Source organism: Chrysemys picta, chromosome 4 (genome assembly GCF_011386835.1).
Source record: "Chrysemys picta bellii isolate R12L10 chromosome 4, ASM1138683v2, whole genome shotgun sequence".
Classification (NCBI taxonomy): domain Eukaryota; kingdom Metazoa; phylum Chordata; order Testudines; family Emydidae; genus Chrysemys; species Chrysemys picta.
The window spans coordinates 94,864,323-94,890,659 of NC_088794.1; the positions used below are offsets into that span (position 1 = coordinate 94,864,323).

The 26,337-nt window shown below is 43.2% G+C and overlaps 2 protein-coding genes across 23 annotated transcripts in view; one reads left to right on the plus strand and one right to left on the minus strand.

Moving 5' to 3' along the window:
- The window catches only part of CHP1 (calcineurin like EF-hand protein 1), a 38,709-nt gene extending 23,648 nt beyond the window's left edge, over window positions 1-15,061 (minus strand). Inside the window, exons 1-2 of the mRNA XM_005284694.5 lie at window positions 14,657-15,061; window positions 3,782-3,854 (exon numbers count right to left, since the gene is read on the minus strand). Coding sequence (XP_005284751.1) covers window positions 3,782-3,854; window positions 14,657-14,723 — 140 coding nt within the window. The 5' untranslated portion in view covers window positions 14,724-15,061. The remainder of the gene's footprint in view (window positions 1-3,781; window positions 3,855-14,656) is intronic.
- Window positions 14,998-26,337, plus strand: part of EXD1 (exonuclease 3'-5' domain containing 1) — a 43,805-nt gene continuing 32,465 nt past the window's right edge. For 5 of the 22 annotated variants that reach the window (XM_065593106.1, XM_042849504.2, XM_042849503.2 and 2 more), the window contains exons 1-4: window positions 15,285-15,492; window positions 16,128-16,366; window positions 17,410-17,478; window positions 19,746-19,803. In XM_065593106.1, coding sequence (XP_065449178.1) covers window positions 15,389-15,492; window positions 16,128-16,366; window positions 17,410-17,478; window positions 19,746-19,803 — 470 coding nt within the window. In that variant the 5' untranslated portion in view covers window positions 15,285-15,388. The other 17 variants (XM_042849502.2, XM_065593117.1, XM_065593111.1 and 14 more) reach the window with 16 other exon arrangements.

Here is a 26,337-nt window from a genome sequence, read left to right on the forward strand (position 1 = left end):
AGAATACCAATTGAAATTTATTAAATATTTTTGGATGTTTTTCTACATTTTCAAATATATTGATTTAAATTACAACAGAATACAAAGTACACACTGGTCACTTTATATTTTTTATTACAAATATTTGCATTGTAAAAAATGATAAACAAAACAGTATTTTTCAATTCACCTCATTCAAGTACTGTAGTGCAATCTCTATTGTGAAAGTGCAACTTACATGGTTTTTTTTGTTACATAACTGCACTCAAAAACAAAACAATGCAAAACTTTAGAGCCTACAAGTCCACTCAGTCCTACTTCTTGTTCAATCACTAAAACAAACAAGTTTGTTTGCATTTATGGGAGATAATGCTGCCCACTTCTTCTTTAAAATGTCACCAGAAAGTGAGAACAGGCATTTGCATGGCACAATTGTAGCTGGCATCGCAAGATATTTACATGTCAGATGTGCGAAAGATTCATATGTCCCTTCATGCTTCAGCCACCATTCCAGAGGACATGCTTTCATGCTGATGACGCTTGTTAAAAAATAATGTATTAATTAAATTTGTGACTGAACTCCTTGGGGGGAGAAGTGCACGTCTCCGGCTCTATTTTACCCACATTCTGCCATATATTTCGTGTTCTAGTACTCTCAGATCACTTAGCATATGTTGTTCATTTTACAAACACTTTCATTGCAGATTTGACAAAACGCAAAGAAGGTACAATAGGTGATTTCTAAAGATAGCTACAGCATTCGACCCAAGGTTTAAGAATCTCAAGTGCCTTCCAAAATCTGAGAGGGATGAGGTGTGGAGCATGCTTTCAGAAGTCTTAAAAGAGCAACACTCTGATGCGGAAACTACAGAACCCGAACCACCAAAAAAGAAAATCAACCTTCTGCTGGTGGCATCTGACTCAGATGATGAAAATGACCATATGTCAGTTCACACTGCTTTGAACTGTTATCGAGCAGAACCAGTCATCAGCATGGACGCATGTCCTTTGGAATGGTGGTTGAAGCATGAAGGGACATATGAATGTTTCGCACATCTGACATGTAAATATCTTGCGATGCCAGCTACAATTGTGCCATGTGAACACCTGTTCTCACTTTAGGTGACATTGTGAACAAGCAGCAGGCAGCATTATCATCTGCAAACATAAAAAAACTTGTTTGAGTAATTGGCTGAACAAGAAATAGGACTGAATGGACTTGTAGGCTCTAAAGTTTTAGATTGTTTTGTTTGAGTTTTTTTTTTTTTTTTTTTAACATAATTCTACCTATGTAAGTTCCTTTCATGATAAAGAGATTTCACTACAGTACTTGTATTAAGTGAATTGAAAAATACTATTTTATTTTTCGTGCAAATATTTGTAATCAAAAATATAAAGTGAGCACTGTACACGTTGCATTCTGTGTTGTAACTGAAATCAATATATTTGAAAATGTAGAAAATATCCAAAATATTTAAATGGTATTCTATTTTTTAACAGTGTGATTAATCGCAATTAATTTTTTTATTCGCTTGACAGCCCAATAGCAAAGTGTTTTAGTTAGAAGTTTAGCATGTCTTGCCCCCATATCTGTCTCTAAGAGCATTGAGTAAGTGGCAGAAAATTTCCAAAACTCACAATAAGTGGAAGATACAACTATGGAAGCTGCTGTTTTGTGGGTCCTCGTGCTGCAGATATTAGTGTTGAAGGAAAGGCTTGCTGAGGCTTTGGGGAAGCAATATTTTAAGCCCAACAATGTTTTACAAGGAGTTTCAGAAAACTGCAACTGACTTATGAACTCTTCTAGCTACACAGGGATGCAATGTGAATAATTTCTGTAGGAAAAAGAAAGTCTGCATAGCATCATTAGGGGTGCATAGTGTTTTACAAACATTAGAGCAGGGGTCGGCAACATTTGGCATGCTGCTCGCCAGGGTAAGCACCCTGGCGGGACAGGCCAGTTTTATTTACCTGCTGACACGGCAGGTTTGGCCGATCGCGGCCCCCACTGGCCACGGTTTGCCGTCCCAGGCCAATGGGGGCAGCGGGAAGCAGTGCGGGCAAGCGATGTGCTGGCTGCGGCTTTTCGCTGCCCCCATTAGCCCAGGACGGCTAACTGCGGCCAGTGGGGGCCGCGATCGGCCGAACCTGTCGCGTCAGCAGGTAAATAAAACTGGCCCGGCCCGCCAGGGTGCTTACCCTGGCAAGCTGCGTGCCAAACGTTGCCGACCCCTGCACTAGAGCCTAGAGGACCTTTTCCCCCCTCCCCCACCATTTGCGTTAGGTATTTAAACAAAAATAGCCCCTGCTGCAGAGAGTTTATAATCAAAATGGTCAAGACTCAGTTGAGTGTAGAACACAGCTGCAGAGGGAAGGTAAGGTAGAGGGATAACAAGGGTGACCAAATACAAGGTTGCATATATTAATCGGCATGCTTTTTTAAAAGTTAAGTGAACAAGATATATTAGTGACTGAACAACAGGTTACTTGTCCCACTGCCATTAGGCCATTAACATGGGCAGAGATGGGTCTTAAAGTATTTGAGAGAAATCAAAGCAGTGGCTCTGAAAATTGATTTGCAGGAAGAAGCCTTTTGGTAGGGTCGGGCATTTAACTGGTCAAAAAATAATTGGTTAACTGACTGAGTCAAACATTGATCAAATCTGGTCAGTACTGTCAAATATTTTAAATTACTAGTTTATTAGAAGAGTAACAAAAAAGTAAGACTTTATAGTCTCCAATATGCATAGCCATGGATAGACATTTATGCCTAATTACAAGTTTTCTTAACTGGGTTATTTAACTCAGAAAAACTGACTCAAGCAGTAACAGAAGGAAAAATAGCAGGAAGGGAGGGGTCTCTCCACTCCCCTCACTAGCACAGAACTTTTAATATGATCAGCAATGTTTGGCTGGGGACACAGGTAGGGCACGAGGATTATAAATGGGATATTTGTTGAGGGGGAGAACTGGGTGTTTATTTACATAAGCAAACAACTCTGCATTAAATCACTATGAGGGTGGAAGAGTTAACAGTTGTGATGCATTTGAGAAGAAAGAGCTTTAATGGCTGTGCCACTTTTCTTGGTTTTGGGAAAGGTTTAGTGACTGAACCCTTCTTCTCTCCTCAGCTTCCTTCTGAGTTAATTTCTGTGCGTCTAGTCAGTTTAGATCAGATTTTAAACTCTCAGGAGCAGGGAATGACACCTTTTAAAGGTGGTTTATAAAGCACATGTACACTAAAGGCTTGATATTCAAATAAATAACATGTTTGAGAAAATTCCAGACAACCAAGATGCTCAACTTTCTATTAGTTCACCTTCTCCCCCCCCCCGCCCCAACAGCATGTAGTAAGTGATCAAGACATTTAAGTAGGCTTGCTAACAAACAGTACCATAATGCAATCCAAAAGGTAGGCCATCATCAACATCAGGGCATTCTTCCTAGAATATCTGACATTATTTGACCAGCCAATTGACTGGCTTGTCAAGCTTACCATTTGGTATAATTTTTTAAAAAGATGTCTGACTTTTGTTGACACTGATTTTTATATGCATTTTAAAACATTGTCTGGTTTACTGTGCTTTAATTGTAATTGTTTGCTGCTCTCCAAATATCTAACTGCTTTATACACATTTAATACATAAATTTAAAAACTGCTTTATTTTAAGATGTTCATTTTAGGTCAGTAGAAAGACGACTCCTGATTTATCAGGTGGGAAGATCTGTGTACAAAATCTTATTACATTAACCATCATAACTAACTTGAATTATCACAAGCTGAATGGTAGAAAGTACCTACCTAAGAGTCCCATTCTCTCCTTTGTCCAGGCTGGTGAACCGACTGTACAGACGCGTGATCTGACTGTGGGAAACTGGAAGGAAAAAGGAAATTAGACAAATCAGTTAAACAATAACCTCGTACCCAGATTGGTTCATTACACTGAACAAGTCATCTGCAAACAGACATATGACAACACTAGAGCACTGGCAAGCTTGTCAGCAGTCTGAGCTACACTGCCCCTTCCCACCTCTCCCAATAGCAGGGAGTAAGTCTGGGGTTCTCCCATGAAATCAAAAGAGTAGAGGCCAGTGCTGTACATCTGGTAAGGGGGATCGGTTAGCCTGTGGTCTTTAACAAAAATATCAGTGAGAAGTTTTCAACCCTGGCAATCTGCTTAGTTTACATTTTCAAGGCTAAAAATGTAATGATAGCCAAGATCAACCCCAATATGTCTCTCCCCACCCCTAAATTGTCAGAATCCACAATCAAAAGCCTTTCATGCCCAAAAAGTCAGTTCTGTTCACTGCATCAACCCCTTCCCAAATCCTCACTCAAGTTTGAAGAGTGGAAGTTCACATTTTTATAAAACTACATTGATACAGATTAGACTTGTAATTTGCTTTCAAATTCACTTTCTAAATTCATACAATGTGAATATCCTTCAATTGTATTTTCTGTATTGCCAAGCTAACAAACCAAAGCTCTTATCTCTTGCATATTTCTGATGACCAAAACATTTTAAAATCTGGCTTACAGCTAGGGTAGTTCCTCTGGAAAGCTAGCTGGCCATGCAAGGGAAAAAAGGCAGCAAAGAATGCATCAAACCTACTTGCCTCCTCCCGCAAAAGTCTGCCTGAATCTGAATGCAACTAGTTTCCAGGGTTCCCTGCTGTACTTGTTTCCATCTCTAGGACTCATTCAAATTAAATAAAAGAGACCATGCAAAAGAGCTCAGTTTTGAGAGAGCAGAGCAATAAAGCTTTCAGATCAGAAAGTTTAAGGGCACCCATATGCAGACAAGACAAACATTACATACCCAACAAGTCTACAATTAGTGGTAGAAATGCCAAATTCAAAACAAACTATTCAAATCAGGCCAGGTATTGGAGGCAACAACTGATATGGCGCTGCCAAAGAGGTTGTCTAACATCTTACAAAGACACTAGTGAGGGAGTTCTTTCTCTGGAGTCCTGATCCCCCAAGTCAACAGGCAGGTCTGCATTGGCAGCACAGCTCAGACCTTGATAGGTATTTCAGATGTGTACTAATTTAATACACACCTAGAGAAGGCGTTTCCTAAATCCTTATGTTAGTCTACAGCCCTCTACAAGACTTAGTTATAAAAGTGACAGTAAGGGCAACTGTACACTACAAAATTAAGTGGACTTAAGTTACGTTGACTTACAGCCACCACAATAATTCAATTGGTTTTACACATCCACGCTACACTCCTTGTGTCGGCGGTGTGCTGTAAGGAAAAGAGCTTTTCCTGTAGCCATATTATATGGCCGAAGGCCTTTGTCTGCAGCCATATTAGGAGAGCAGCAGCCATTAGCCAAGCAGCAGAAAGTTGCATCTTCACATTCCATCTAAATTACATTAAAACAATGTAATCTCAGGCTGTTAAGAAGGCGACCCTGTCCTAATAGCAACCACCATCACCAGATAAAGAAGCTGATCTTAAGATGGTTAAAGAAAATTTAGTTTGATAGCATTCTGTCTGGCAAGAAATCACTTATCAATATTTGTGATTGTGAAATCCTCATTTCTTTACTGTTTGGTCTTTACGGTCCCCACTTCTCTATTATGTGTCTGTATGATCTTGGTCTGGTTCTTCGATTGTTTCTGTCTGTTACATAATTTTGCTAGGTATAAATCAATTAAGGTGGTGGGGTATGACTGGTTAAAGGATTGTTTTACAGTATGTTAGGATTCGTTAAAGAACTGTTAACCAATCATTTTACGAAAATATTGCTAAAGGTATAGCTAAGCAGGACTCAAGTTTCACTATATAAACTGGGGTCCAAGGAGACCAGCAGAAGAACTCACCTCTAGACTGACATGCAGCAACCAGAATCCAGATGAGACTGGCCTTGCCTGGCTAACAGGGAAAGTCTGCCTACATGATCAGGATTGGTGAGCATAGCATTGCATGCTTAGCATGTGTATTTAGCTTGGTGATTGTTAATAAATAGAAGATAAGGATATTACTGTGTAAGGCTCTTTCACTGGTAAAAGGTCCTGAAAACCTGCAAAGAGTACACCTTGAGCCCTAGGAACTGGATAAAGGTGGGCACCCCTGGAGCAGTGGTGGGCAACCTGCGGACCACACGCAGTCTGTCAGGATAATCTGCTGGCAGGCCACAAGACAGTTTACACTGACTGTCGGCAGGCATGGCCACCCGCAGTTCCCAGTGGCCACGGTTTGCCGTTCCCAGCCAATGGGAGCTGTGGGAAGCAGTGACCAGCATGTCCCTGCAGCCCACGCCGCTTCCTGCGGCTCCCGTTGGTCGGAAACGGCAAACCACGGCCACGCCTACCGATGGTCAGTGTAAACAAACTCTCACGGCCTGCCAGCAGATTACCCTGATGGGCTGCAGGTTGCCCACCACTACCCTAGAGTGTGCAAGTAACAGAATTTTGTGCGGGTAACAGTGCGTCCTCACCAAGAGCACTTGCACTGATTTAACTGCCTGTGTGGGGCATTGTGGGATGGTTTCTGAAAGGCAGCATCAGTTGCTGCAAGCAATGCAGTGTCTACACTGACATTGCATTGACCTAACCACATCAACTTAATAACTCCACCTCCAACATGCCCTTAAGTCAGTGTAGTGAGCAAGTTACATCGGTGGGAGCTACATTTTATTGTAGACTAGTGATACTCAGATCTCAGTGGTTTAGGAGCCAAATTAACAAACATTACCCAAGCGAGCCACAGTAGTGTGAATTCATTTTTTCCATTTACTATTGTTTTTATATACATCTTATTCCCACAGCAAAATGACTGACCAAGTATTCTACAATTGGTCATTATAAAAGCATCCTGATTAGTTAACTGTTTTATCATCATGTGCTGCAAAAAGCTTCAGGAGACACATTAAAGAGATACTTATGGCTCCCAAGCCTCAGTGAGTATCACTGCTGTAGACGCTTATGTCAACCTGACTCTGTAGCATAGACCAGGCCTTGGTGTGCTAATAAATAGGGTTTATTAATAGCAAATGTTTATTCCTACCTGAATAGGTTGCACAGCAGGTATCAAGTCTGTATGATTGGGACACAATAACTGAATTCTTTTATCAGGCTTCTGCTTTCACTGAGTTATTTGTTTTAACTCTGCTGTTCACTTCTCTAGGATGGGCTGCCAACAGCAGTTTGCTCCATGTTTCCTTGACAACCTTGTGTCTTAGCATGGTTGGGGAATATGACAATTCCAAATAATGCAAGCACATAGCAAATTGGCTCTGGTGTTTCAAATATTGAAGTTCATTGTATTATAGATGCAGTCGATAGGTCCCAGAGCTTTAAATATTTACCAGATGCATACTTTTGAGGAGTAAAGTTAAGTGATGGGGAAAGAGGGATGCACTACCATCTAAGTCCAGGCCAGCGTCCAGAATTAGAAGCCACTGGAAAGGAAGAAGGTGCCAGGATTTCTACTCAGGTACCATCTTTTGGATCACCTTCCAACTAGGAGAAGTTTGATAAATTTGAAAACTGTGTCCTTGCTACTAGCTGGGTTAGAGAGGGCATTGTCTTCTCCCCATTGAGAATCTCATGACTGCTGCAAAGGGGAAGCAAGTCAGGCCTCTGCTAATATGTTCTGCCCCCAGCTTATCTTTTTGGCTGACTTTCTGAGTTCCTGGAGGGGGCTTGACCCCCGCTCCACCCTAGGCCCCATCCCTGCTCCTCCCCTTCCCCACCAGCACCTCCTGTAGGCCACTAAACAGCTGATCATCAGTGGGTGGGAGGCGCTGCGGGGAGAAGGTGAGTAGCTGATCAGCGGGTGGTGCTGAGCACTCACTATTTTTTTTCCATGGGTGCTCCAGCTGCAAGTTTATCATGGAGGTCATGGATTCTGTGACTTTCTGTGACTTCTGCAGTGGCTAGTGCAGCTGGCCAGCTCAGGCAGCACCATGGCCAAACACACCAGGCTATGCTGGGGCAGTCTTGAGCCACTGCATCCCCCTGCCCCCCCCCCCAGCAACAGCAGGAGTTTGGGTCTGAGAGATGGCTCAGGGCTGGGACACAGGAGGGGGTGAGGGCTCTGGGAGATGCTTACCTCAGGGGTCACCACTTTCGGGAAGCCATGTCCCTCCCTCAGTTCCTAGCTCGGCCTATTGCAGCTCCTGCAGCTCCCACTGCCTGCGGAGTCATCTGGCAGAGCCAGCACTTGGGGCGGAGGCAGCCCACCTAAGAGGAGCTTGCCAGCATCAGCAGGGGTCCTGGGCCATGCACTGCTGAAATTAGCAGGGTCCTGCCCCCCTCCCCTCCTGTTTTAGTCAGAGGTATATAGTACAAGTTATGGACTGGTCACAGGGACGTAAATTTTTGTTTACTGCCTGTGACCTGTCCATAACTTTTACTAAAAATATTAAAAGAGCCTTACCTATGCTCCCCCATAAAAATCTGCAGTGCTCAACTCTGCTGTCCTCAGCATTCTTGAATGGCAGTGTGAGAATGACAAGATTCTTGGCATATTCACTACTATCCACAAAATGCTGAAAGGCAACAGTGAAACTGATTCGAGTTGTGTTAATTTCACTTTGATTTTAGCTTTACCAAGCAGCATCAGTGGTGGTCCTTGAGCAATCTGCAGCCTCAGGAAGATAACATTTCCTACTTTAGTCATCCTTATTCATAAAATTTAAATTCTACAAGTGATCTTAAGTGCTTTGAGGTAGAAACTGTGTCTTGTTTTTTCCATTAAGTACTGATGGTGCCCCAGGATATGCTATCACTTGCGTATGTTTACATTTGTTTCATGTTTGGAAAGGCCCTTGCAATCAAGAATCCACTCGAACTTTTCTATTAAAAGTTACATTTTACACATATCTACAAACTCTTGCACTCTCTTTAGGGAAATCCCCGCCCCCCGTAGCCAGTAAACTGCTTTTAAACACCCTGATTGGGACTACTACAATAATCCTTTTGGTGCACTTAAAAACATGTGATGCAGAAATATTAAATGTAAGAGTCTTATAGTACAGATGTATTGTTTACATACAAGACTCTTAAAAACATGTGATGTTTTGAAGTGCATTTTGAGAAAGCAGGTTTTCCGTGTAACAGATATTCATTTGAAATGAGTTTTCCCAATTAGTTCTCTTTTGTGAGCTTCTGCATACAAGCCTAACTTGCTCTGTAATCCCCGCCCACTGCACATAGACACAAAGGAAGGGGACAGATCAATAGTAATCTCTGATTAGTCATGAAACAAGATAATTATGTGATCAAAAAATTCAAAGACACAGGTCACAGGCAGGGCATAGATATTCTGTGATCGAGGTTATACCCTAAGTGTTTAGGTGCATTACTTCAGCACAAGGGGGAAAAGGGTGTGACCTAATAGTTCAAGTACTGTAACATTCCTATGTCTATTCAAAGACCTGTAAAAACCAAATGTCAAACAAACAACATTTTCCAAACCAGGCATCATTCCAGACTTCTCCCCTATTTCTTACACTGGCTACTGAAATTTGCACTTCAGGGGGGATTCTTAAGATAGTCTTGAAACAAAGTTCCAAGCAAATTTCCAAGTTGATCAGCGTGAACTAAGGGGGGGAGGGGAAAACAGCAGTACTGTAAAATGCCATGTAAGTTCTTAGCATGGTACTACCACTACCTTGGACTAAGGAATTCAGGGAGCAAAAGTTCAGAAGTTACTGTGGTTACACAAGAATCTACTGATGATTACTTGTCAGATGGCTGGGTTTTAAGGGACATTTAACCCTTTTTCCTTCTTGAAAGCCTTAACTATACAGGTATAGCAGAATTACTATTATGCACAGAATGAATCTCAGACTGTCAGCACAGACTCTAAGGCTAGGTCTACACTACCCGCCTGAATCGGCGGGAAGAAATCGATCTCTTGGGGATCGAATTATCGCGTCTCGTTGGGACGCGACAATCGATCCCCGAATCAATGTGCTTACTCCACCAGCGGAGGTAAGAATAAGCGCTGTCGATGGGGAGCCGCGGAGGTCGATTTTGCTGCCGTTCTCACAGCGGGGTAAATTGGCTCCAATACGTTGAATTCAGCTACGCTATTCGCGTAGCTGAATTTGCGTACCTTAAATTGACCCTCCCCCCTCACCCCCCGTAGTGAAGACCTGCCCTAAGTATGAAACAATCCAAAACTTGAACCGAAATTTTAAATTCAACATGTGAGGAAATAAAAACAGGCTGCCACAAAGATATTTTTATCCACTCCAGGTACAAAAGCTAATATGGACTATTGTGTAGTGTTAATTTAGCTATCAGCTGTGGCTTTGCATTGCCTGTAAGGGGTCCATTTTCAGTGGTGGGAAAGACACCCACAATTGAGAGAACGGCAAATATCCACCAATAGACAATGTTTAAACCAAATTCACTTACTTCTTCCTATCCAACAGAAACTGGAGAAAATACAGTTTAGTAAAATGGAGACAGACAAGTATAGAGTCCTCAGAGTAATTAATAGTGTTAGCATTTCTCAAGTTGGACATTTAGTCACAACATGCTGTTCTGCTTTAGCTGGGTTCACTTTAAGAACTATTTAGCAGAGGAAGTATCAGCTGCACCAAGCTGTTAAGAGTTGGTGGATGTTACAGAACCTTCAGAATGACCCACATTCACAGCAATACTAACAGTGTTTTTCCACCAAACTTTGTTCCGGGTACTTTAGGATTGCTTTTTAACTGCCCTTTACTTGTGTAGACATTTACACAGGTGGAAAGCAAGAGTAAGGTGCTAACCAACCGGTGGAATTTTCCATCTAGTGTGCAGACTACACAAGGTAGAGCAGAATTAAGCTCCTAGTCTATAATTAAAGACTAGAAAAATGAAAGATTACTAAAGTGAGAAAAAATGTAATAGCCTATGACAGTCCATATAGACATGAATCAATGTAAATTAATCTCACTGACAGCACAGTTTTGTTTTATAAATCCTTAAACAAAAATTAAATCCTAAAAATAGACATTAACATTTGAACTTAGACCACAAAAAACAGAATCTGAAATTTAAGTTGCAAACCACAAATATAAGTCTCACACTAAAAAAGTTAAATGAAGCGTTTAAGGGTAAGGAGGGCAGGAACTCTCCTAGCACCGGTTCTGTCACTTAAACAGTCAGTCTCTATACATATTCTAAATGTTTATCAACCAAGCCCATTGCTCAGTAATGATTCTCCAATATTTGCTGAAATATTAACAACAGTATAATGCACCAAGTGTCAGGGGCCTGTCGGAGAATCATTCCCAAATATTTGCTAGTGGTACTGGGACTAGCTAACATTCGGAATGTCTAGAGGCTGACAATTTAAGTTAAACCTTTGCTTGCTTTTAATTTTTGCTCTTTTTAGTGAGAATACACATGCAATGATCCGCTGGGCAGCGCAAATTCCGGCTGACATTGTGCAGGGCGCTGCATGATAAGCTGGTAATAAAGAAAAATGACAGTTGATGAATCCAACAAGCATGGAAACAGTCTATGTGCTCAAACTATTTGTGACAGTGTACCCCATAAGGATTTATGGAAATATGCTTATGAATGTGTGTGTTATATATATATATATATAACACACACACACACACACAACTGGAATATGGTTTATGCTACATATGCCATGTAACATATCTCTGTAAAGGTTATGATCTATTGAATCTATTCATTCTATTTGTATGCATGTGTCATTGTTGTATTTGAAGTTATGAATATTGGCTATGTACTTGCTTAATTTCTAAGTAGCCTTAGTAAAGCTTTTGGTCAGCTTCTTGAGAAAGGAATGTGCAAGTTAAGTGCCCAATCAAGAAACACTTAAAGGACAATGAATCTTGGAAGGTTCCAATCCACATAAGAAATCTACCTGAGGATGTTTAGGGTAGCATGTAAGCAAGCAATGGCTGCTGCCTGTAAAAACGGCATCATGCCTGGACATGCGACTTGCCCATGTGACTCCAAAACTCCATTTTGGAGCTGGACTTTGCATAGGAGAGAGGAGAGGGTCTCCACCAACAAGAGAGTCTATTTAAGCCCGTGGGAGACCCCTCCATTTTGTCTTCAGCCGACTAAAGAGATAGCCGCTTCACCCCCAAGGATACCTGAAAGAAACTGGAACAAAGGACAGTAACTACAGGGGGTGTCAGTGATTGCTGGACCCAGATTAGAAGGAGACTAGTCTGTAAAAGGAAGCTTACTGGAACTTCTCAGAGGGTAAGATTTTATCTGTATTCAGTTTTATTACTGTATTAGGCATAGGCTTGCGTGTTTTATTTTATTTTGCTTGGTAATTCACTTTGTTCTGTCTGTCACTACTTGGAACCACTTAAATCCTACTTTCTGTATTTAATAAAAATCACTTTTTACTTATTAATACCTGGAGGGGCCAAACAGCTGTGCATCTCTCTCTATTAGTGTTAGAGAGTGAACAATTTAGGAGGGTAAATTTAGAAGGAGCTTTATACAGGGTATAACGGATTTATTTTGTGTTTGGACCCCACTGGGAGTTGAACATCTGAGTGTTAAAGACAGAAACACTACTTAAGTTGCTTTCAGTTACGTCTGCAGCTTTGGGGCACATGGTTCAGACCCTGGGTCTGTGTTGGAGCAGACTGCCATATCTGGCTCAACAAGACAAGGTGCGGGAGTCCCAAGCTGGCAGGGAAAACAGGGGCAGAAGTAGTCTTGGCACATCAGTTGGCAGCCCCAAGGGGATTTCTGTGATCCAACCCGTCACACTACTTGTGTCAGGAATATGTATGTGGTGGAAATGCATCTTTCTGGAAGATACTGGGAGAGAGACCATACCCTCGGAGGCAAAAACAAGAGGTAGGGAAATGTTTAATTTGGAAAGATCTTAGTTCTCTGCAGGGACTTAGCAGCAAAACGATACCTTGAAAAAGAAATGAAATCCTGGAAGTCAAAAATGTGATTTCTTAATTCTCGGGAAGGTGGCTGCAGTGAATGATTGAAGTTCTCAGAGCTGCAACCATCATGTCTAGTCCACAAAACACCCAATTTTACCAAGACAGTTTCATTTACTAATACATGGACGATTAGTGACACCACTCATATTTTGCCCAGATTCTGTATTTATGGAAAGGCAATGGTTCACAACTAAAGGATGAGGTAGGCTATACAGAGCAGTTTTACTACAACAGTTCTTAAAATGGTCCATCTGAATTCATAGTACAAGGATTTGCAAACTTTTCTGTTGTTGACCACATCTTCAAGTCTAATGGATCACCTCCCTCGCATACCTGGCACTTTCAACCTCCCTCTTATTTGCAATCGTAACATTCCTAATGCAACTATGCAATCACTTCAATGGCAAAGTAATACTAGGAAGCTATTTACTGTATTTTTAGCCTTTTTAAAAAAGTTTAGTAGCTAGAAACAATGAAAACCAGAAACATGCAATAAGCCAGTTCTCCAATGACTACCAGAAATTACCCCATCAATTTATATTTTGGTAAATACAAAAGTAGATTGACTGCTGTCTTCTCCCTTTGCATCTCAGGCAATGCAAAAGCAAAAACTATCTGCATCTTCTAATGTCCATAGTAACAGCTCCTGTGCTTCCTCCCTACCACCCTTGTTGTATTCCTGATATTTGCTCAATAGCAATAGGCCACTGGTGACACCTGCCTTAGGTTGGTGCAGTCCCTATTCAGCACTTACATGTTACCTGAGCTACAACAGAGAATCAGAGATTTGTACCCAGCTCCCTGGCAGTCTCTGCTTTCTATTATGCCATGCAGGTCTCTGCCACAGCAGAGAATCTGTCTTGCTCGTTTAGGCCTATCAGGTTAGGAACTCTGCTAGCACTAGGAGTTAAACAATGGCTGGTACTAGCACAGTTTACCTATGAGGCGGGTAGGATCTGTGCAGACAAAAGGAGGCTTCTCTGCAAAGGTAATTGATTTTTACAAGAAGTGCTGCAGTGCTTCCACCCTGCGTGTTCCTCCTTTACAAACACCAAATAATAGGGGCGGTGGGGTGGAGGTCGCGAGTGTAAAGATCTCCGATCCCCTACTGCAAAACCCCATAATCCTATAGTGATGGTCGGCCTCTTTTGCTGGGATCGCATCCCCCATCATGACGGGTTCACACGGGCCGGTGAGTCACATCCCTCTTCCCCCCGGGAGGGTCGTTCCCGGGACGGAGGGAATGACCAGGGCGGGAAGGGGCCTGGTCATGCAGAGAGCACCTGTCCACAGGCGGGCGAGCGGTCCCCGCCTGGCCGGAGCGGGAAGGGATCGAGCCCCCGGCGGCCCAGCCAAGGGAAGACAAGGGGCTAGCAGCATGCCGGAGCGGAGGATTGTCTTCCCCGGCACCCAGAAGCTGCTGTGCCCAGCCGGGGAGAGCCAGAGGCGGTGAGGCAATCTCCGCACTGCCGCTGGGAACAAGCCTCCAGCCCGGCAGACGGGCTCGCAGTACGATTGCAGCATGGAAGCGGCGCTCAGGAGCGCAATGCCCCGACCCCCGGGCCTGGGCTCAGGTGACCACCAGCCCGAGTCTTCGCCGGCGCCGCAGCGCCCCCGCTGCTCCACCAGCGCCACCTCCTGCAACTCCACCAACCGCGTCGCCCCGCCTGCCGGCCAGCCCCAGCTGTGGGGCAGAGACCGGCCGCCCGCTCCCGTCCAGCCCAGCCCAAGCCCGCAAAGCCCCGGCCGGCAGCCCGCTACTCACAGCCCGTCTCCTTCTTGATCTCCTCGATCTCCTCGTCCCGCAGCAGCGAGGATGCTCGCGAGCCCATCTCTGGCCGCCGCCTCTGGCCGCAGCGGACCGCACAGAGAATGGAGGGAAAGGCAACGGCGGCCTCAACCAATCAGCGGCTCCCGGACTCTGCGGCCGGACACCGACGCGGCTGGGCGCCTGTAAGGAGAAGGCCGGTCAGAGAAAGCCCTGCGCTTCCTCTTATCAACCCCGGGCGCGGGGGGTGGAGCGCCCCTCCCGCCCCACGCTGTAGCCCCGCCCCGCAGCTCCTCGCCTCTCACAGAGGAGAGCTCATCAGCGCCTGCGCGGAGCGGCTCCTGTCTTCCCGCCCGCTAACGGTCACACTTAGGACTGTTTAACGTCATCACGAGAGGCCCTAAAAGCGCGGGCCATGGAAACTACTACTCCCAGCATTCAGCGTTGCGCGTAGCACTGATTACTCACCGCAAGGTGCCGCATTGTACTCTGGGAGTTATAGTCCTCAACACGGCTCTGATGCCAAGCTAGGAGCAGGGAGTTTGTATGTTCTAAGGTGCCCGCCGCCCTGCCTGCGCTATCTACTTGCGAGTCGCTCCGTGCGGGTCCGGGGGACTCGGTAGTGGGGAGGGAACTTAGGAGCTGTTCCTGTGGGGTCCGGGCCCCTGGTGTGATTCCTTGCCCCATGCAGTGACCTTAGTGGTGACCTATTTACCCCCAGGGCTGTCTATGGGTTCCCCCTGCCCCGCGGGCCCCAGTGCGAGCCCTTCCCGGCTGCCCTGCACCTGCGTGCGGGCTGAGGGGCTCCCGACACGCGCTGTCACTCCAACTGGGTGAGCTGCGGCTCGAGGTCACTCCCAAGGGCGGCGTTGAGGTCACAAAAGCAGCCCCAGCGTGGGGCGAGTTAGTGCGCTGCACAATAGGGAGGGCGCACCGGCTGGCAGAGAGGAGGGTTTGATCTGGCAAACCATTAGAGATGTTCGTAAAGGTTGGGAACCGCTGCCGGGCTGGTTGGTCCCTGTATAACTGCTTCTTTGCACCTAACAGTGCACGGTATTTACTTTTTAGTGAATGGATCTGCTTAATCTTAGTGTTAACAGTTCCCATTTAGGAGAGAAACTCGTGATCTGTTCAGCAAAATTTCTGGGATTGTTATACTTTTCTACAGTAATAATAATTTCAATCCTTTAGTGTGTAAAGGGTCTTCAGATTTTGGCATTTATGCTCCATTTGACAGGGAAGCATACAGTACTGGTTTTTAGAGCTAAATGTAATGCATTTTATTACCATTGCCCCATGTATGCAGTTGGTAGACAAATGTGGTGCCTGTATGTGTATTATTATATGCTGGGGTGCTTTCCTCCTCAATCTGCAGCTTTATTCTCCTGGATGCTGAGTGTCACAGCTGGAGAGCATTAAAATGATTCTGTCTCTAGCTTTTCATTTTTCTTCTTGGATTATCCTGCAGAGGTCCTAAGAAAAACAAATCTTTTAACAGAGGAGTTCCCCTTTTCATTTCCTACTCTGCTTTGAGAACCAGACTATTTGGGGAGCTAGTTTGGGGATATACCAGCATGGATCCAAGCAGCGATTACCAGTTCCTCAATGAGATTCTGGGAAAAGCAGTGAAAATCACCTTGAAATGTGGCATCTTCCAGGGAATATTGCAGCATGTGGATTCCAGCAGAAGTATCGTTCTGAGCAGAGGTTTAACTCTTGTTCTGTACTTGTCACCTAAATTAATGTAGTTCTTCAAATGCTGGGGGTGGGGGAGTTCACGAAGGAGTATTTACATATTCTATATTGGATAGGGTACGGGCTCATTGGCATGCTATATCATATGTTGGAAGGGTGTGTGGGTTGGAACCTCATATCACATATTGGAAAGAGAACATTGTTTCCCACATGCGGAAGAATAGATTCATGTGATAGATGTACAATTTTTGATGTGCCAGGACTGAACGGAGTGTTTGTTCCATACCATTCTCTGGTCTTTTTTGAGACTATTTAGACTGAGTAGATGGAGGGCATTGCTTGCCCAAATTCTGAATGTAGTGAACAAATCTGAGATTCTGTTTATTTTAAAGATATCTGAGATTTTAAGTGACATAGAGGCATAATCTACCTTCAGGATTTATCTTGAACAAGTTAAATCTGCATGTAGTCTTCATTTCAAGAGAATAGGAACAGGAGAGGGTTCTGATGTACTTATGCCTTGCTCAGCAATAATTATGTGTAACTGGAATCTGTGCCACTCAAATTACTCAATAGCTGACTTTCACTGATAATGCCAGAATAATTAATCTTCAGCCGTTCAGAAACTAAATAGAACTAGGCTGCTCAGTCTTTCATGCAGACTGCACCTGCTGATTGTACCAGGCACAGACTAACCTTCCATTGATTTCAGCGGGGCATTGTTGTACTCATGCAATGAAAAACAAGCAGCAGAAGAGTGAACACTCTTACTTAATGTAATGTTACAAAGGAAATGGGCCCAGCTGTGCTCTCAGCTTTGGGATTGCAAAAGAATAACTGAGTCCAGAATTTGCCCCGTTGTGTCCACCAGACACTTGCATACTACACACTCATTGTTTTTTGTATCAGTTTTACTCAGTACAGTCATTTGAAATTGTTTATTGCTTTTGCCAATGGTCATTAGCGAGGACAGTTCTCTGGCCTTATTTGGTGTGTAATCAGTGCGAAGTTCAATGTTTCTGATTATTTATCTACCTATCTTTTAATTATTTCAGTGAAGAACTTGGAAACAGGCAGAAGCATGGCAGGTGTGAAGATGTTTTTTGGTTATGAAATTGTGAATGGTGAGAACTTTCTTTGTTCTGCAAGGATGAGGTTCATGGGTACTATCACATGTTTAGCACTTTTGTTTTTCTTTTCTAATGATGGGCCCTATTCAGGCCTTCTTATCTGGATAAAAGTCTCATTTTAGTCATCGAGAGTTTCGGCTGTGTAACTCCTCAGTAAGGAGAGGAAAGATGCCCAGTGGTAAGGGCCCTAGTCTAGGACTTGGGAGATCTGAATTCAAGTCCCTGCTGTGACGAGCAAGTCACTAACCTATCTGTGCCTCAGTTTCCCCATCTGTAAAATGGGGATAATAGTACTAGTTTTCCTCAAAGGGATGTTGTGAGGATAGCTGCATTAAACATTGTGATGTGCTCAGATGCTACAGTAATCAGGGAGGGCCATGTAAGTATCTCAGGCTTTGTCTACACTAGCACTTTCGTCTGCAAAACTTTTGTAGGTGAAAAAAACAAAATTGAAAAAGATTCAGTGAGAAGTCTCTCGTTTAGATTTTCACTTTCCCCTGGAGCGTTTAAGCCAATAATAGAATTGTGTTAAAAATTAAACAGATTATAACAAATGAAACTGACTATAATAAAACTTTATAATCCAAGTGTTGAGTAAATAAAAACTGAAAACATTTTAAAGGGACTCATTAAGACATCATAATTTGAACAGCACATGAGAACTCTCTCTTCAATATTTCATTAAACTCTGCATTCTGTAAAACACACAAAATAGATGATGTTTTCCTGTCTTTCAAAAATGTAATAGTAGATGTTATAATGAGGTCTCTTACTATGATTTAAAAGGACACTGCCAACTTAAAAATCATTCTTCTGTCTGAAAATGTACTTAAAATAATAGATAAAACCTAAGATTACTATAGCTGAGAGGTCAGGGGGAAAATATTTCCTGTTCCTCTTTCCCCGCTTCCCCACAGCTTATTTACTTCGTGCATATAACAGCACTTAGCATATCCTCAATTTTGCTCTGTTCCCTATATAATGAGTCAGTTTTCCCATTTGTTTGTTTTGGGCCTGTCACATAGCAATATAGGTGAGAAGAACATTTAAAAAAAAATAGGAAAATTTGATTATGCAACGATAAAATCAGCAGGGAAGGGAAGTAGTATCCAAAACTGCAAAAATTATAAAATGGGGATAGTAGTACTTGATCATCAATCTCAAAGGGCATTGTTAGGATTAGTTAATGTTTATAGAGTTCTTGAACATATAAAGTGCTATATGGGGCTGATCCAAAGCCCGTTACAGTCAATGTAAAGATGGCCATTGCTTCAAACCGTGGATCAGATTCTTTATTTAAACTACTTTAACGCTTTTTTTAAAAAAATTGACAATATTTCAAGTTGATGGTCTCCCCTTAAGTATTTTTATAAAGTATGCTACATTACATTGGTTAATCTACTGTGCCACATGATACAGATTAATATGCTCTGAAGTACTATCTGAATTAATTAAAACTAGGCAAATTAAATGATCAAAGTACGTTTTGAGATTTATTAGTCTTGTTCACTTCATTAATTCATGGAAACACCTTGTGGAAAGGCTGTGTTGGGGTGATCACTATTGCCTCTGCTTGTCTTCTTCCCCAGATCCAAAAAGACAGAGGAGTCCGAGCACTCCATTCTCAGACAGAAGAATTTTACTGATGAAACAAACTGTGGAGTCAAACTGTCAGATAACTTTATTTTGAAGCCACTCCCACAGATAAATAACTCATGTGCAGTATGCTACTCCTGAGGCTTTTTTAAAGCTTCATTGGGGATAGCCATTGTGAATTTTTTAGAAATGTCCCTAGTGTAGACCGGCCCATCTGTTTCTGTGTACTGCTGACACTCTCAGTTTTTCATTGGGGGCAAGGAGATGGAAGGCAGCTCTGAGGGATCTATGTACTGTACATCCTTGCCTCCTCCTTTGGTTTATCACATTTACAACTAAATTTAATCTGTAAACTGTGGTGATGCAATATTGGCCTTATGCAGGGCCATATAGGTTTCAGTAGAGATGCTGTAGCATCAGTTGGTTCAACTTAAATGCCACTGGTGTAAAATATTTCTACTGCATGCTATTGCCTGTGATATCTGATCTATGATTACTTTTTACAATGAATGCCCCATTTTTCACTATGCCCTGCCATGACTGTGATCCAAACTGGTCAGTACTAGTTCTGGCTCATCTTCAACTTCTTGGGGATTAAATGTAGTTCCTAGTCAAAGAGTTGCTGATGTTAGAGCTGTAACAGAAGTTGTTGTTTTTTATTACAGTGGAACTGCTGGAGGAACTGGAACAAGATGCAGCAAGAGGAGCTGCAACTCCCATCAGGTATGTTGGAAGGGACTTATCTTTCATGACTGGAAAAAGAATGTACCTATTAGAATAGCCAACAAATGGATGGAAAATCTTATGAGTGTAAAGTTAGGTGACACCAAGATTGTGTTGAACTGTTCTAAGAGGGAGTGGGTAAGGAGATGGCTGGGGTGCTTCCATTACTGAAAAGACTCTTCTAAGATGTTCCTCCTTCCTCCACCAATGAATAATGTGTTTGGTTTGTTTTATAATGAACTTGTGGTTTCCAGGGAATATTTCTCACAAAAAAAACCCTTCATCCATGGCCAAATAGTTGTACAGGGGAAGCTACATTTCAAACCTTATCAAATGTAGGTGAATGTGACATCTGGAAGCTGGCACAGATGTGGATTTGTACTTAAAACTCTTTCATTTCTACTCGGAGTTGCATCTCCAACACAAATTGTGTTAGGTTACTTGGTTTTCAAGTATTTCCCAAGGCCATATTTGAAACTATTTAATTTCCCTCATAAGGGAAATGGGGATTGACTGGCTTTTGCTAACTGCTCCCTTAAACTGGAGTTTGCAAGGCGAATACCACTCTGTTTAGCAGCAATCTTTTACATGTACAAAAAGTCTAACTTAGTCTTTTAACAAAACTTATTCCTGTATTCATCAATCCTTTAAATAGAAGCTTTTTGATAAATGATCCTTTATGTCTTTAGGGGCTTGTCTTCTCACTTGTACTGCTTTAATTATACTGGTGTAGAAACAGATATTGTTCAAGAGGTATAACCCTCTAGTGTGGATGCAGTTATAATGGTGTAACAACACTTATAGCGAGATATCTTATAAACACCATGAATTGTACTGATGTAAGTGTTTTGGTATAAAAGCGTACCCCTAACCAAGATAGTTAAATCCATAAAACTGTGTGGATCAATCCTAAGCCAGGTGCTTCAGTATTCCTTGAAAATACGGGTAAGATCTGATGAGAAACAGTCAAATGAAAAAGAATCCCATTCAATTACATCATGTAATGGTAGACAGCTAAAAAGTGACAAGTTTTTAAAGTGCTTTTATACAAATGCTGGAAGTCTAAATAATAAGATGGGTGAACTAAAGTGCTTCGTATTAAATGAGGTTATTAATATAATAGGCATCACAGAAAATTGGTGGAATGAGAATAATCAATGGGACATAGTAATACCAGAGTACAAAATATATTGGAAGGACAGAACAGGTTGTGCTGGTGGGGGAGTGGCACTCTATGTAAAAGAAAGAGTAGAATCTAATGAAGTAAAAATCTTAAATGAACCAAACTGTACCATAGAACCTCTATGGATAGTAATTCCATGCTCTAATAATAAAAATATAGCAGAAGGGATATATTACCGACAACTTGATCATGATGGTGATAGTGACTGTGAAATGCTCAGGGAGATTAGAGAGACTATACAAATAAAAAACTCAACTATCCCCATATTGACTGGGTACATGTCACCTCAGAACGGGATGCAGAGATAAAGTTTCTTGACACCTTATAAATGACTGTTTCTTGGAGCAGCTAGTCCTGGAACCCACAAGAGGAGAGGCAATTCCTGATTTGGTCCTAAGTGCAGCACACAATCTGGTCCAAGAGGTGAATATAGCTGGACTGTTTGGTAATAGTGACCATGATATAATTAAATGTAACATCCCTGTGGCGTGGAAAACACCACAGCAGCCCAACACTGTAGCATTTAATTTCAGAAAGGGAGACTACACAAAAATTAGAAAGTTAGTTAAACTGAAATTAAAAGGTGCGGTGCCAAAAGTGACATCCCTGCAAGCTGTATGGAAACTTTTTAAAGGAACCTGAATAGACGTGCAATTTAAATGTATATCCTAAATTTAAAAAACACAGTAAGCGAATGAAAAAAGTACCACTGTGGCTATACAACAAAGTAAAAGAAGTAGACAGAGACAAAAAGGCATCCCTTAAAAAGTGGAAGTTAAATCTAAGTGAGGAAAAATAGAAAAGGAGCATAAACTCTGGCAAGTGAAGTGTAAAATACAATTAGGAAGGCCAAAAAAAAATTTGAAGTACAGTTAGCCAAACACTCAAAAAGTAATAGCAAAAAAAAATTGTAAGTACATCAGAAGCAGGAAGCCTGCTAAACAACCAGTGAGGCCACTGGATGATCAGGATGCTAAAGGAGCACTCAAGGATGATAAGGCCATTGCGGAGAAACTAAATGAATTCTTTGCATCAATCTTCACGGCTGAGGATGTGAGGGAGATTCCCAAACCTGAGCCATTCTTTTTAGGTGACAAATCTGAGGAACTGTCGCAGATTGAGGTCATTAGACGAGGTTTGAAACAAATTAATAAACTAAACAGTAAAAAGTCACTAGGACCAGATGGTATTCACCCAAGAGTTCTGAAGGAACCCAAATGTGAAATTGCAGAACTACTAACTGTAGTTTGTAAACTATCATTTAAATCGGCTTCTGTATCTAATGACTAGAGGATAGCTAATGTGACACCAGTTTTTAAAAAGGGCTCCAGAGGTGATCCCGGCAATTACAGGCTGGGCAACCTGGTTGAAACTATAGTAAAGAACAAAATTGTCAGACACATAGATAAACATAATTTGTTGGGGAAAGAGTTTTTTGTAAAGGGAAATCATGCCTCACCAATCTACTAGAATTCTTTGAGGGGGTCAACAAGCATGTGGACAAGGGGGATCCAGTGGATATAGTGTACTTAGATTTTCAGAAAGCCTTTAACAAGGTCCCTCACCAAAGGCTCCTAAGCAAAGTAAGCTGTCACGGAATAAGAGGGAAGGTCGGATCGGTTCCTATTTAAAAGATAGGAAACAAAGGGTAGGAATAAATGGTCAGTTCTCAGAATGGAGAGAGGTAAATAGTGGTGTCCCCCAGGGGTCTGTACTGGGACCAGTCCTATTCAACCTATTCATAAATGATCAGGAAAAAGGGGTAAACAGTGAGGTGGCAAAATTTGAAGATGATACAAAACTATTCAAGATAGTTAAGTTCCAAGCAGACTGTGAAGGGTTACGAAAAGATCTCACAAAATTGGGAGACTGGCCAACAAAATGGTAGATGAAATTCAATGTTGATAAATGCAAAGTAATGCACATTGAAAACATAATTCCTCCTATCCATATAAAATGAGGTCTAAATAAGCTGTTACCACTCAAGAAAGAGATCTTGGAGTCATTGTGGATAGTTCTCTGAAAACATCCACTCAATGTGCAGTGGCAGTCAAAAAAACGAACAGAATGTTGGGAATCATTAAGAAAGGGATAGATAATAAGACCGAAAATATCATATTGCCTCTATATAAATCCATGGTACGCCCACATCTTGAATGCTGCATTCAGATGTGGTCGCCCCATCTCAAAAAAGATATATTGGAATTGGAAAAGGCTCAGAAAAGGGAACCAAAAAGGATTAGGGATATGGAATGGCTTCCATATGAGGCGAGATTAATAAGACTGGGACTTTTCAGCTTGAAAAAGAGTTGACTAAGGGGGGATATGATTGAGGTCTATAAAATCATGACTGGTGTGGAGAAAGTAAATAAGGCCTGGTCTACACTAGGAGGTTATGTCGAATTTAGCAGCGTTAAATCGAATTAACCCTGCACCCGTCCACACAACAAAGCTATTTAGTTTGACATAGAGGTCTCTTAAATTCGACTTCTGTACTCCTCCCCAACGAGGGGAGTAGTGCTAATTTCAACATGGCCATGTCGAATTAGGGTAGGTGTGGATGGAAATCGACGGTAATAGCTCCGGGAGCTATCCCACAGTGCACCAATCTGTTGACGCTCTGGACAGCAGTCCGAGCTCGGATGCTCTGACCAGCCACACAGGAAAAGCCCCGGGAAAATTTGAATTCCTTTTCCTGTCTAGGCAGTTTGAATCTCATTTCCTTTTTGGACATCGTGGCGAGCTCAGCAGCACTGGCAACGATGCAGAGCTCTCCAGCGGAGATGGCCATGCAATCTCAGAATAGAAAGAGGGCCCCAGCATGGGAAGTCTTGGATCTGATCGCTGTGTGGGGCGATGAGTCCGTGCTTTTGGAGCTGCAATCGAAAAGACGGAATGCAAAGATCTATGAGAAGATCTCAAAAGCCATGACAGAGAGAGGATACAGCCAGGATGCAACGCAGTGCCGCGTGAAAATCAAGGAGCTGAGACAAGGGTACCAGAAGACCAAAGAGGCAAATGGACGCTCCGGATCCCAGCCCCAGACATGCCGTTTCTACGAGGCACTGCATTCCATCCTAGGTGCGGCCGCCACCACTACCCCACCACTGACCGTGGACTCTGAGGATGGGATATTGTCGACGCCCGCTTCCTCGGAGATGGTAGTGGACGGGGAAGATGAGGAAGGAGATGAGGAGGACGAGGCAGTCGACAGCGCTTACAACGCTGATTTCCCAGACAGCCAGGATCTCTTCATCACCCTCACAGAGATCCCCTACCAACCATCCCCAGGCGTTAACCCGGACCCAGAATCAGGGGACGGATCGGCCGGTAAGTGTTTTAAACATGTAAACATTTATTTTGAACAGAACATTAATATTAACTGTGGGTTTTTCATGATTAGATTGTCCTAGGCACTTAAAGTTTTAGTCTTTGGCAGTGCAACTGCTGCAAAAAAATCAAACAATGTCCGGTTTCTCTTGATTGGTTTGCCCTAGGCGCTCTACTGTTTAGTCCTTGCCAGTGCAGCTACAGTAAAATTCGGTCTATATGTCCGGGGATAGAGCAGAAATCCTCATGGGACATCTCCATGAAGCTCTCCTGGAGGTAATTGGAAAGCCTTTGCATGAGGTTCCTCGGGAGAGCGGCCTTGTTGTGTCCTCCGTAGTATGAAAAGTTTCCGCGCCAGGCTATCAAGTACTCCGGTATCATTGCCTTGCACAGCATGGCGGCATAGGGCCCTGGTCTTTGCAGGCTTTCACGAAGCATGCGTTCTTTATCGTTGTCTGAAATCCTCATCAGGGTGATGTCGCTCATGGTCACCTGCTTTGAATTAGGGGAATGTTAGTATTGGAACTGCTTGCCTGTTCCTTTACAGAACTGCAACCAGTGGTTTACAGCCATGCGGTGGAGGTGGGAGAGGGGCAGCATAGAGGGATCTTTCCAGGGGACAGCCGCGAAGGGGTGGGATAGGGGCACAGTTCATGCTTGCCGGATTGCTGGCAGCAGGAACTGGCCAACGCTAGGAGCATTGCTTTGAACGTGAAAGTAGGGCAGTGGTGTTATTAAAGTTTTAAGCTGCCACAAGTCTACGGCTTACCATGTCAGCCTGCTACCCAAATTCCGCTGTCCTGTTCCGCTTGTGTGATCTGCACTGCAAGACCCCAGGGACTGAATGCGAAGGCCGAAAATTTGACCTTGTCCTGAGTGCGCATGTGATAGGTGCTGTGAATGGTCTTGTTCACAGAGAAAGACTATTTTCTTTGTTCACCAAAAAAATTATCTTTCTGAGGAATTCACTCCCTTTTTCCCATCCCACAGCTGTGACTGTCTCCCGACCTACCCAGTCATCAGACTCCCAGAGGCTGGCGCAGATTAGGCGTAGAAAGAAAAGGACACGGGACAACATGTTCTCAGAACTTATGGGCTGCTCCCGAGCCGAGGCAACCCAGCAGACCCAGTGGAGGGAGAACATGTTGCAATACCAGCGAGCACACAGCGAACGGGAGGAGAGGTGGCGGCAGGAAGACCAGCAGGCGACTCAAACGCTGCTTGGACTAATGAGGGAGCAAACGGACGTGCTCCGGCGCCTTGTGGATGTTCTGGAGGCAGGAGGATAGAGCCCCGCTGCAGTCTATCTGTAACCACCGTCCCCCGCCGCAAAGTCCCATACCCCCCTCACCCAAAGTACCAAGAAGGAGGGGCTGAAGAGTCCGTGAAAACTGTCACTCTACCCCTGCAGAGTGCTCAAGTACCAGAAGGCTGTCATTCCCCAAAATTTGAGAAGTCCTTTCCTTCCCACCTCACCCAAGCCCCCATCCCAGTTTCATCCCCTAACTGTCTAGTTGCTAATAAAAAATAAGTTTCTGTTAATTACTGTTTCCATCATGTTTTTTTAGAGGACACTCTGTTTGAAGGGGGAGAAGGGGGTTGGTACAGACACGGGGGCAGGTTCAGCAGCAGGTCACACACACAGTGCAGTCACTAGGCACCCTGGTCAGTCTGGGAGGTGGTTTTCATTTTCTGTGGGGGGGGGCGGTTACAGATCTTATGCAGCGGTCCTTATCCTGGATCACAGAGCCATGCAGCAGGGGATCTGTAACCGCCCTCAAAGTCACATAGCCCCCACACACAGAGTCCAGAACAGGAGGGGTGGCAGGCTCCGTTGAAACAATCAGTCCACCAGTGCGGACCACTGTAGAAGCAGGAGCGTGTCATTCCTTGAGTTTAGAAGCGTCCTTTGCAACACTACACTACACCCGCTCCCCACCACAGTCTGTGTCCCAGTTTCAACACTTTACCGCGAAAACAGTAATAAAGAAAACATTGTTCATTAACAAATTTTCAGTGAT